The sequence below is a fragment of the Ixodes scapularis genome, unplaced genomic scaffold (assembly GCF_016920785.2).
Source record: "Ixodes scapularis isolate PalLabHiFi unplaced genomic scaffold, ASM1692078v2 PGA_scaffold1__304_contigs__length_218370807, whole genome shotgun sequence".
In the NCBI taxonomy this organism is placed as follows: Eukaryota; Metazoa; Arthropoda; class Arachnida; order Ixodida; family Ixodidae; genus Ixodes; species Ixodes scapularis.
In genome coordinates, this window is record NW_024609846.1 from 108,015,221 (window position 1) to 108,028,189 (window position 12,969).

Below are 12,969 nucleotides of genomic sequence, written 5' to 3' on the forward strand. Positions count from 1 at the left end.
TGTATTGTGTTGTATTATTATCAATATTAATAATATGTCGCAGCGAGACTTGTGATTCCGAGAACGGAAACGTGGATTATGATTTTATATGCTTACAAGTTTGAGATGACCAGAGTAGTGCCTATGTTTTGCTTGGTACATAAAAGTGAGAGATGTTATCGAGTAGTCAATGTTTATATCAGTTCTTAAGTACCTTATACCCTGGACTATTGTCCAGGGACTCTACACGTTTAAAATTTGACAAATTACGCGGTGTGGACTATCTACGGGTGCGGACTATTGAAGGACTTGTATTTTAATGTTGTCCAAAATCACGATCTATTCCAGATTTTGTACTTGTAAGGTTATGTTAATGATGAGTTCTGTATCATATAAGTTATTTTTTTGTTTGTGCTGATTAAACTTGCGCTCTTCAGGATGCGTGGCTAATGAGAATTTCACGTGCGAACTATGCGGACTATAATTAAGAAAATAACAAGTAGCAAGAAAATATCGAACAATATGAAAAAGCGTTTGAAACAAAATGAGCTGCGTAAATCTGTCGACAAAAACCGACGTGCAAAGTAACAATTACACATATTTATGCACTACGTGTTTTCTTAGTTTTTTTGTTTTATTGCATACTTAAAGTTTTAATATCTATATCGTCAATGCGCATGCGCGCCATGTTTTATTGCATACTTAAAGTTTTAATATCTATATCGTCAATGCGCATGCGCGCCTAGAAAGATCCAAAGTTCAAATTGTGGAATTTTATTCAAATCGATTTTTAAATTGAGTTGTTGCCTGCATTTGGTCACCACATTGTGCACTTGTTTGTAATAGTCATAGTCGAGTTAGGACTGCAGGAGAACACACGTAAGAAATCTGGAGAATTTCCCATTGGAAGGTTCACCCTGGAAGAAAAAATCAATTAAAACGGTAACTCTTTTGTAATGTCTGGATGGCTGATTTATTAGAACTGTGCTTCACATAAAAGTATGAGAGTATACTTACAAAAAAAATCAAGGCAGTAAGTTTTGATCACAGAAAATTTTCCAAAACAGAAAGCTTAAGGCACTGATTTATCTCATTGTACAAAAAACACTTTCCTTTCTAAAATACATGATTTAAAACAACAGCAGGTTTTCTGTTGACTGAATACAATGTCAACGTAAAAATTGTTACCTTCTTCTAGCCTACGCTCAAATGTAAACCGTACTCCTGCCATGGAAATTTTACACCATATCATTTCGTAGGTATTCACTCATATTCACATATCAATGATTGTGCTAAGATGCTTTGACTATTTTCATTTAACAATAAAATGAAGCACTCTTCCGGTCTAGTAGTTTTAACGCTGGTGCCACCGAGGTTGCGACTCATGGTAACTAAATATATTATAAAAGTTCATGAACAAAAAAAAATCAGGCCAGAATATTGAACACAACGAGAATTTAAATGACTTCGTTGTGCACATTTTCGTGCTCTATTATCCTGGGAATTATATTTTTTGTGTCTAGTTTTGTATTTTCAAACTCTCCAACGTTTCTTGTTAATCATAACTTCGCTTTTGTACACCCTGTTTGTCCAACGCCACCGAAACTGTATTTATTGTTTACCTAAGCTAACAGGGTTCCTAAGGACACATGCTTGCGGTACTATCAGTGGCATGTCTTTTATCGTTTTCTGCTCACAATTTTTGTCCGTAAATACCCCCGGATACCGTGATCACGTGGTGCAAGACGGACGGTTCATTGGTCTAACTAGCACGCCGATTCCAACGTCCTGCTGGGTTAGAGGTATAGGGGAGATGGTAAGGCCAGTTGGCGCAAACTTTAACGCCCTCACAGAACGATCAAGCACTGACACAGAGTGGATACAAGTGCTGCGTCGGCGCGCTGCCGCAGCTCGTGTTTAATCAGTGTTTCAGTTGACGCTCGGGGTCCAAATCGCTGAGTTGATGCTGTCGTTGTGTGATTATGATTTTTAATGAGGAGGCAGTGAACAGGGATTAAGGATACTTAGTAACAACTTGCTGCGGTAGTTAGGAATACGGGACGAGCTTTCGTAGTGGCAGCAATGCTAAAAATATTAGACATATATTGTCAAGATCGACGCGATTTATAATCTCACCCGCCAACGTTTACTTCCTTTAAAGAAAATCTTTCATTAAATATTGTAATTATTTAGTGTAATGGTTCTCAACCATCGATGTTTTGCGGGCCCCTTGTGGATCGGCGGAGATGATGAAAGACTTCGTTCGTGGTGAGAGGAGGGGAATGTATAGGTTAATTTAACTTTAAAAATGCAAACACGTACTTTCCGCACAAATTCATCTGATTGCCATTGTGAAGTCGAGAATCAACTTGTTCCACCGAAGTGCTACTTTAGGGATCTGATCCTGCGTGTATGGCGGCTTACTCTATAAATATTTTGCAAAATTACTCTGGTCTATGAGCTTCGTAATATTTTTAACTATCTAGAAACTCCGTACGTCTGCTAGTGAGGCGTGTGTTTAGTAAAAATCGTAAGGGTGCAGGCGAGCTGGTGAATATTAACTGTGTTGAAATTAACCTGAGACTGGGGTAGACAAGAAACATCAAAACGTGGAAGGGACCAAAAATAGACAGGACGAAATCGTGAGACGTAGTCCTGTCTATTTTCTGTCCCTTCTACATGTTGATGTTTCTTATCTACCCCATCCTCAGGTTAATTTCAACATGGTGTGTTTAGTGCATATGACCCATACATAACGCTAGTAAAAGCAAGCCTTCAGATACTGACTTTTTTGTGGCTAAGCAATGAGGGTTTTTTGAGGTCCTCGTTTAGCCGTCGCAGTCGGGAGAGCGTTTTTAGAGCGCGCGACACTAGAGCGCCGACATTACAGCGCGCGACATTAGGGCGCTGCGACAGTAGCGCGCTTGACACTAGAGCGCACGTCACGAGAGCGCACTGCCAGTTGAGCGCGCGACACCAGAGCGCACGACCAGTCGAGCGCGCGACACCAGAGCGCACCCCAGTTGAGCGAACACCGCAAAATGTGCGATGAACCCGCGGCTCCACAGACAGAGCAAAATTGGGCGACTCATCGGATCGGAGCATTGGTGATTTTCGATTGATTAAATATTCCTTTAATGAAAAAAAAAAATAAAACGGGTGCGACTTTTTCTAACCAATTGTTTATACTGACATCGGAGAGAAACGGGGGCACGGGAGTGGGGTACGGGGCATGCCTGCATTTGGCTGGAGCAGCGAGTCTAAGATTTCTCCACGATGCCGCGGTGCGCCTCTCGGATATACTATATATAGTTTACTTTTTGCTATATTTGGTTTATTCTTGACAAGCATTTGGGCTTTAATCTATTTGGTGGCTATTTAGACGTCCCTCACATGGCTTTAAATAGTATTGTGACGTCCATGACCGTAATAAAGAAAGCTCACCGCTAGAAGCTATCAGCAAAAAACGCACCGAAGGAAAGCTCAGCGGAATTTTGTTCGGATGAAAAGCTTTCCATCCTTTTGACGGATACAGGAAAACGTCCCCTGCAAATCTGTGAAATTAATTTGTGCATATTTTTTTTCCAAAATCTTCATTCATTGACGCGTTGCTTACGGTGACGTCACCTTCTGTTGTTCATAGAACACAACCTAAAGGTTACGCCCTTTCTGCATGTCCCAGAAAAGCTTACAAAGAAAAAAAAGGAAGAAGGAAACAGAAAAACAACCGCATCTCCATGTGGTGAATGATGTTGATTGGGGCGAAGCTCTGGTGGCGCTTGTCTGCGTAGATGCCGAGCCGTAGCATGCCGAGCCTTTCGTTCGTTTTCATCCATGTCACGCTGCGGTTAAATGCTCAAAGCGTATATAACCACGTTTCATACCACACATTCTCTTTCTGACATGGATGAAAACGAACGAAAGGCTCGGCCTGCTGCGGCTCACTGTCTACGCAGACAAGCACTACCAGAGCTTCGCCCAAATCAACATCATTCACCACGTGGAGATGTAGCTTTTTGTTTTTTTGTATTGTTTTGCCCTACACGAGCACGGGAGCACGTGTTCACGTGCTCGAGCGCACGAGCACCCGACGCCGGACATCGGACGGACATACGGACATGGCTAGCCCCTAAGGAGCTTCGCCCCTAAAAAATACTTGTCTATCGCTTTGTCCCTTCTTTGCATTCTACAGAACCGTAGCTTCTCCACCTTTGTTCTTAGAAAGTAGTTCAATCTTCTGGGGCCGAATTCGAGTGCTTTGATTCAGAAATATACGGAGACCAAAGATTTCAGAAATATATGAATATCGAAGAAAAAACCGCCGCACAAACAGAAATAAAACTTGGAGCTGAAAAGTTTTAGAGATGAATAGAGATCGAACTTGTACACAACGATAGTGCCAAGGTAGTAAATCTAAAGGATTTATTGTAAAATTCGTAGGTCAAATTTTTTTCCGACAAAAACGTCTACAGAGACAGAACCAATGCGTCAAGATCTCTAGCGGCGAGATTCCGAAAAGCGCGTAAGAAATAGTGTCTGCCCCACCGGATGCTGTAGGTCTCGCCCCAGCGCTCCATCCCTCCACTACGCAGACATCAACGCATATTTCATTTTTATTGTCGGTACAGGTTCCCAGATTAAGCGTTTAGTACAATTGTCATTTGTGACAATATGAATGGTTGGCGTATGACACTTTACATGTTGCTTCTTAACTTCTGAACGTTTTAAAATAATTTAAAATAAAAATTAGTCAGGTCGGTGGTGAACTTTATAAATTAAAATCAAACAGCTAATGAAGCTAGGTCAGGTGCGATGGGTTTTACTGCAAAAATGAAAGCTACTTATATTCTTTCACTTTTTGTTCTGTTGTCAGCTTTCTTTAACACTTGTTGGTTTGTCACACGCAAAAATTTCGTCGAGTCATTCGTAATGGCATTGCTGAATTCCGCGGCATAAATGACAGCGGGTTTTAAATAAAGTCGGGCCACTCGGGTCGGGCCACTCACGCAGGACTGGTTGTGCGCACTGATGACGGGCGCTCTAATGACACGCGCGCTACTGTCGCTGCGCTCTCGAGTCGCGCGTGCTCACGTCGCAGCGCTCTCGAGTCGGGCGCTCTAACGTCGCGGCGGGCTCGAGTCGCGCGCTCAAACGTCGTGGCGCTCTACTGTCGGCGCTCTAATGTCGGCGCTCTTGTGTCGTGCGCTCTAGAGTTGTACAGCCGTCGCAGTCATCCTTTCTAAAGTAAGCTGTAATACGATATAAGCAAATCCAATTTAACTTTCGCGGGAGGTCTGTACGCAAGAACTCAAGAAGACGTTTGCCAGCCAACACCGACGCGAGAGGGCCGAAGACTTGCTTCGAACAAGGAGTCAAGGCCTAGATGAGAGACACACCAGCTTAGTCTAGGATGCTCTGCACCTGAACGCTCGCGCCGACCCTCAAGCCAGCAACAAAAAGAAGCTGAGGATCCTCATGTGAGGTGTGAAGGATGACATTTTCGGCGGTTTTGTTCGCAACCGCACTTCTAACATCGAATATTTTATCACTGAAGCCATAAACATAAGACGTGTCCTTCTCGCAAGAGCCAGCCACTACCATTAACACTCGAGCAAAGCTGCTTCTTCGCTATCGTGCTACGACATCAGTTTCAGCTTCACTAGCATCCGCAACATCATACGTGAAGTTGTCCAGGAAGAGCTGAAGAAGCTGCTGCCCGCTGCCACAGGCCCGACACCACTTTTCATCGCCAAAGTAGTAAGAGAGGAGGTTCAGCGAGCCGTCCAGCCAGAGGCTCCCGTCATCGTGGCCCCACCCGAAGGGCCATTGGTGACATACACCGCAGTAGCCCGACGGTCGCCGCCGGCTGCTCCCCTCAACCAGGCGCGACTTTGACCAGACGACTCTTCTACGCACTATCTCCGACGCCAGGAAGATTGAGCGCACGTGCTTGGTGAACCAGTTGTGCCAAGAAAGACATACGTCTGGCGAACGGCTGACCGACGACCTGTGTGCCTCCACTGAGTTGAAGGTGGCCACGTATGTCGACAATTTACCGTAAGATTGGACTTGTACGGTTCGCGGGAGACGCCCTGTGTCTGAGGTACGATGTGCGACCGAGGGATATAAATTAGTTTTCGCGCCGGCCACCATCCCCTGGGCAAGCTCCTCACCGAGGACCCCGCTCGCTGTCCCCGCGCCGTCCCGTGTCACCTCCTCGTCGGTCCCGTTGAAAGATCCGTTCGCCCGTTTCCCGCCGGGAAAACTAAGTGTGGCAAAGCCCGGAGGTGGCGTGGCCGGGGACGACCGAAGGACGCCGAAACGCTCCCACTCTTCGGACTCCACGCATGGCAACGACGACGCTTCTGCAACCGTGTCCAACAACCTAGACATTGTAATCGACGGCCGCGAAGCAACAGCACTTTTGAACATTGGGGCAGACAACTCAGACTTGAATGGGAGGCTCTCTCGATGCAGAAGGCTATGACGCACAAAGGTGGACTACGAAGTCGAACCGCCGGAGGACACCTTTTTAAACCCGTCGGGAAGTGCACTGCCCTAGCCGAGATTCATGGCGAGACGTGCCCTGTAAAATTCTCGTTCCACAATACTCTGCCAGAGACGTCATTTTTGGCATGGACTTACTGTGTTAATACGGCGCCGTCATCGGCCATGAACAGAATAAATTGACGCTGCGGACACTTGTTTCGCCTCCAGATAAACTCCAAACTCCGAGTCCTAGTCGCTGCCAACCTCGTGAACATTGTGCCGCAATCAAGTGTTGTTGTACCCGTCGTGACCGATGCAGCTACCTGCGGTGAAGTTCTAAGGGAAGACAACCTTCAATTGCTCCTGGGAAGAAATATCGGCGTCCCAGGAGGAGTAGCTGAACTTTAAAATGGGCGCACTGGGGTCGTCGTGATGAAGTTCCGACAAGAAACGCAACAGCTCACGAAAGAGCAGCTACCGGTCACGTCGAGGAGCTCCGAAACTCCGTCGAAATCGGCGCGAATACAGAAGAATCCTCGCCACTTCAGCAGGACTGTACGTCACCAGCGCTGCCCGGCAATGACCCTTAGCTTCCAGGTCCGAAACGACGGCAGTGTATTGATTTACGTCGGTGAAGGGACGCCACACCGCCGTTGCAAACCACCGCATCGTTGCCAAGGACGACGCGCTCCCTGTGTATTGATCGCCGTACCGCGTCTTCGCAAAAAAAGAGAGGTAATCCAGGAGCAAGTTTATGAGATGCTGAACGACGACCTTATTCAGCATTCAAGCAGTCCGTGGGCCACTCCAGTCCTACTAGTTAAGAAGAAGGACGGAAAGCTTAGGCTCTGCGTGGTCTAGCGGAAACTCACGAACAAAAAGATGTGTACCCACTGCCCCGCATCGACGACACGGTAGACCGGCTACGCCACTTTCGATTCTTTTTATCGATGAACCTGAAGAGCAGCTATTGGCAGATCGAAGTCGAAGAAAGGAACTGAGAGAAGACAGCTTTCGTCAGGGCGGATGGACTGTACGAGTTCAAGCTGTTCCGCTGGCTGGCAAGTTGCTGGCGCCGTGCATAGCCCTTCGGACTACGCACGGCGCCAGAAGCGTTTTAGCGTGTCATGGACACCGTACTGGCAGAACTGAATTGGCAGAGCTGCCTTGTCTAGCTGAACCATGTCGTAGTGTTTTCCGGCGACTTCGAGAAGCACTTACGACGACTCCGAACTATTCTCCAAGCCATACGTACCGCCGGACTCTTCCTCAATCCGTCGAAGTCTCGGTTCGCCTATGACGAACTGAAGTCCCTAAGTCACGTGGTTAGTAACGAAGGCGTTTGCCCAGACCCAGAGAAGACTCGCGTCGTCGCGGAATTTACAGCGCCGAAAGGCGAGAAGGCTGTGCAAAAATCCTTTGGACCATGTACCTACGCTCGGCGCTTCGTTCAAGAATCGCAAGGATTTCCGCACCGCTCACAAACCTCAGGAAGGGCGCCGAGAAGTTCGATTGGATCGACGAATAGCAGCAGGCACTCGACGAGCTGAAGCGAAGGCTCCAGACTCATCCTGTTCTTGGACACGTCGATCAGGATGCAGAAACCGAAATTCACACGGACGCTAAAAACGAAGGACTTGAAGCGATACTGGTTCAAGTGCAAGAAGGCACCGAGCGAGTCATCGCCTGCGCAAGTCGGACACTGTCCAAGGCGGAGATAATTTACTCCACGACTGAAAAAGAATGTCTTGCGGTCGTCTTGTCAATCACGAAGTTTCGTAGGTACTTGTACGGGAGCCCGTTCCGCATAGTCAAGGACCACCACTTGCTCTGCTGGCTTGCGAACCTGAAGGACGACCCGTCAGGATGCCTCGCTGGATGGGGTCTCATATTACAAGAGGTCACCATGACTGGCCTACAAGTGAGGTCGCAACCACAACGATGGCGACTGCCTGTCAAGCGCCCCGTCGAAACGCCTTCCGGTAGCAGCGACGACGATGACGACGAGTGCGTCATAGGCGCAGTGAATACCGATGACATGGCACGACGTCAACGAGACGATCCTGAACTGAGCGCACTAATAGAGCATATAGAAGGGCAAGGGAGTACCATGCCACGCAGTTTCTCACGAGCCCTGTCGATATTTGCATTTGAAAAAGTGTTTTCTACAAGGAGAACTTCGGGGACAACCACCCGGCGTGGATGCTGGTAATCTCAACCGATCTTCGAGAGAATATCTTTCAAGCCTGCCACGACGACCCGAAGTCCGGACACATCGGTTGCAGCCGGATACTGGCCCGTAGTCGTGAAAAGGATTACTGCCCCACGCTTCCCAAAACCGTCTACCTCTAAACACGATCATGGTACGAGTGCTAGCGACGCAGGAAACCGCCGAAGAATCCAGCAGATCTGCTGCAGTCAATTCCTCCACCAACTGCACCGCTTCAGCAGATCCGAGTGAATCTACTTGGTTGTTTTCTGCAGTCAACCCTGGGAAACCGTTGGATAATCGTAACCATTGATTATGTAACACGATACGCCGAGACAAAAGCCCTTCCGTCGGGGACTGCTGTGGAACTCGCCAAGTTTTTCGTCGAGTCCGTCGTCCTACGACATTGCGCCCTGAAGTCCTTATTACGGTTCGGGGATCATCACTCATGGTGCAGCTGACGCAAGAAATTCTTCAGCTCAGCCGCACTAGCCATCGTCGCAGCACGGCCTACCACCCGCAGAACAACGAGCTGACGGAGCGGCTTAACAAACTGTCACATGATCTCCTCGTACATCGACGTAGAGCGCAAGACGTGACAGGATGTGTTGCCCTACATCACGTTCGCCAACAACGCTGCTCTTCAACAACCGGAGGTATATATTTAAAGCTGGTACATGGTCCGAAATTAACGACAATGCTCTGTGCTATGCCGCCCCAAGAGTCAACTAACGATGGGAGCGACGACGCTCAGGTGGTAGCGCAACTCGCCGAAGAAGTCTGCCAGCTCGCCCTGCTCCGGATTTAAGACCAGCAACGCTACAACCTTCGTCGTCGCGACGTCCACTTTCAGCGCGGAGACGAAGTGTGGGTGTGGACACCTATTCGCCGCCGCGGTCTCAACACGAAGCTGTTAAAACGCTACTTCGTACCCTACAAAGTGCTTCGCCGCTTGCGGGATCTAAACTACGGGTTGATGCCCGACAGAACATTGACTACATCATGCAGCCCTGCAGGAGCAGAAGTCGTCCAGGTCGTGCGTCTCAAACCGTACTACAGTCAATAGAACTTTCAATTGCATTCTTGTACTACGCTCGATAGGGCCGTGTTTTACAAGCTTCCGTAGTGCCCCATTATTTTTGTTTGTTTTGCTGTTTTGTTTCCTGGCAAGTCGCATCGATACGATGCGCTTTTAAAAGGGGGGAGTAATGCCACACCCGTCGCCGAACGAGCGCGTACGTGGCCGTATGGTTACCGCGCTTGGCTATCGCTCGGAGGCTCCGGATTCGATTACAGGGAGCGGGCTCCTCTTTTATTTATTCTTTCAACTTGACATTCTCGTAAGTTCAAGAGCCTCGTCATCTGATAGAGTTACGAATGTTCTACGCGCTTAACGTTCTGCAACCGAATGTTTCAGAAACCCACGCTGGTACAAAAGATGCTCTGTGTGGCGGTCCGGAGTCAGTGTCACTATTGCGATCGTTCGTGCTACTCCGCCGACCTTCGACATCTGGGACGCTACTTCTTTGTATGTTTTGTTTTCGTCACAAGTTTGCCAAATTAAACGTTTAGTTTCTGTACATTTGTCACACCGTCATCAGTTATTCGTGATAATATGAGCCATACAGAAGGCTAATAAAAGCAAGCCTTGAGATACAGATTTTATTGTGGCTATGCAATGAGGATTCATTCGGCCCTTGTTAAGCTGGCTCAGTCATACCTTCTAAATTAAGCTATATATAGATAAAACCAAACACAATTAAAAAAAGGGATTTGGTAAAGTGGTTAGATGGGCGAGTTGGTAATGATTGAACATGGTTAAAATTGCGCACAAATAGAAAGGAACAGTGAAGAGGGACGAGAAAGAAACAAGCACTTGTCTCTTCTCTCTTCCCTCTTTACTGTTGCAATCTATTTGTGCGCAATTTTAGCCATGTTCAAAAAGGATATGTTTGAGTACCTTATACAGATTAAACGTTCAAAGTACAGATGTTTCAAAACTTGACGAAACATAACTGCGTGAATACCGCTTGGAAAGCGGCTGAAAAGAGAAAATTTCCCAAAAGACTGACTATGCGATTTTCTGAAACATCGGCTGTACTGTAACTATGAGTGTCTTTTCTAATACACATATATAAGAATGACTGCACACTACGAAATACAAAATTTACGGGTGTCCCTCTGCTATGTATGCAGTATAAAGCTTCTGCAATGAGGTTCAGGCAAAACTGACTTGAGACATTGAGAAATAGGGATTATTGGGCGGTGGAGCTCGTGAGTGAACATACTGGAAAGATATAGAAACGAGGAGACGCCAAAAATGGGAAAACTATCAAAATATGGTTTGGTGCTTGTTACACTTTTTTGCCTCCCCTCGTCGCCGGGGTTTTTCAGTGTGTTCCAACTTCCAATATGTCTTGTTTGACATCTTCCCGTTTGTGAAAAACTTCAGTCGTACGATAAAGAAAACTGAATAAACTTTTGCAAACGCAACGGAGTATGTCGTGTCATTACAGTGCTTGTTATAGTGACATGTGGAATTATCTATGAAGATCTCGTTTCACTCCAACAAACATTGACTCACCGATACTTCTGAGGGCTGTGGGAGTCATATTGTATATCATATCGCAGCCTTCCTGCACTAATATTTTTGCACCGGACCTAAAAAACGACAAAAAATATAGACGTTTGCAAATCTTTTTAACGCCGTATTAATCCTCAGCTTTTGAGGAAAAAGAGGGAAGGGTTCGGAAGGGAGTGTGTGCACCTCCTTCTCCCCCTCCGTACCTCCCCTCTTCCTGGCCTTCGGACCTCTTATTTAGCGGGAAGTCTTTTGCTATATTTCGCGCTAATGCTAGCAGACAAATTCAGGAAAAAGTATTCCGCTAAATCTAGCGCGAAAATTGAATGGGTGTCGAGGTCACGTGACGTGAATTTCCCCGTTAAATTTAGTGTAGAAATATTTCCGCTAAGTTTAACAGAAAAAATTTCCCTCTAAACTTAGCGGGAAACTGAAATGATGATGAGGTCTCGTGACGAAAATTTCTCCGCTAAATTTAGCGGAAAAATTTCACCGGGAGATTTAGTGGGAAATGTTCCCAAATTGCAACGCGCGCTATTACGCCGACGCCGACGCTGAAGCCGACGGCGACTGAAACGCCGCTCAAACCGGAAGCGGGCGCCTAAGAGCTGTGCTCTGAAACGTAGCGAAAAACATACTGCTAATCGAAGGCTATCTTCTTCAATATATTGCGATTACTTACAGTTTTTGTTTTCTGTAAAATTTACTTTTGAGTCTCGAATTCCAAAGAGGGTGAATGCTTCTATTGCATCTGGTATAAATTTGTCCTAGAAGGTATACTAGACAATCCACAAGAAGAGATCAGCTGTATGTTCAATACATCACATCTTCTCAGTCATCGGTATGTGTATAATGTTTTTTTATAGACCAGCAGATATAGTACTGTAAAAAAACTAATTTTGTACTTGCATTAAAAAGGCATAGTAAAAAGTATATACTTGGTTTATATGTGGAGTTAAATTATATTATATTATAATATACTTTGTATGCGATAGTGGCCAAACTAGGTAAAGGACCGCGGCAGAGTTCAACAGACTATTTAACGAAAAGTACACTTAATATGTGCTAAACGTGTTGTTAAGGTGCTTGGTGTATTCCGCAGTCTAGTTGTTATATACTTGAAGTTTCGTTGGTGTATTGCTCTTTGCCAAGAAACAAAAAATCACATCAAATTCGTTTTTTATTTGTTGTCACATGGCCAAAAGGGACATGACAAAAGGAAACTCTGGCAGATAGCTGTTCATGAGCAGCCTGACGAAGGACCCAGATCCCCGTGCAGTTTGTAACAACATTCTACACATATATCCTTAATGATGAAAAGAAACAGAGTGCGTAAGAATCTCTGGCCTTCATATGGAAGTATGAAATAGTTTCTCTTGTGGTAATACATTTGTTTTTTTCTTTAGACTTAACTGTAATGTCAAGGAGCTGTGCTAAAAGTCACCTTCTTCCAAGGAGTGCATTTTGAAATGTGCAACTGGACTTAGCACAAAATCCTGCCGCCGAGATTATTATTATCGACATTTGTTGAATATTATTTACTAAATGTATGAAGAATAACAAAATAAAACTTACCATAGCATTTGAAAGAAAAAACAGCTGGTCTCCTGTTAAGTTTAACCCAGGAAGCATCTCGTCAGTGTCATTAAACTTTCTGAATGCCTTAAAACAAGTGGAGAGCAAAGATCGATAAATTAATCTTAAGCTAGAT

At 45.8% G+C, this 12,969-nt stretch overlaps 1 protein-coding gene across 1 annotated transcript in view; it reads right to left on the reverse strand.

Moving 5' to 3' along the window:
- Positions 1 to 796: 796 nt before the first annotated feature.
- The window catches only part of LOC115310771 (neprilysin-1-like), a 163,130-nt gene continuing 150,957 nt past the window's right edge, over positions 797 to 12,969 (reverse strand). Inside the window, exons 18-20 of the mRNA XM_040212952.3 lie at positions 12,834 to 12,920; positions 11,262 to 11,338; positions 797 to 896 (exon numbers count right to left, since the gene is read on the reverse strand). Of these exons, the coding sequence (XP_040068886.1) occupies positions 797 to 896; positions 11,262 to 11,338; positions 12,834 to 12,920 (264 nt within the window). The remainder of the gene's footprint in view (positions 897 to 11,261; positions 11,339 to 12,833; positions 12,921 to 12,969) is intronic.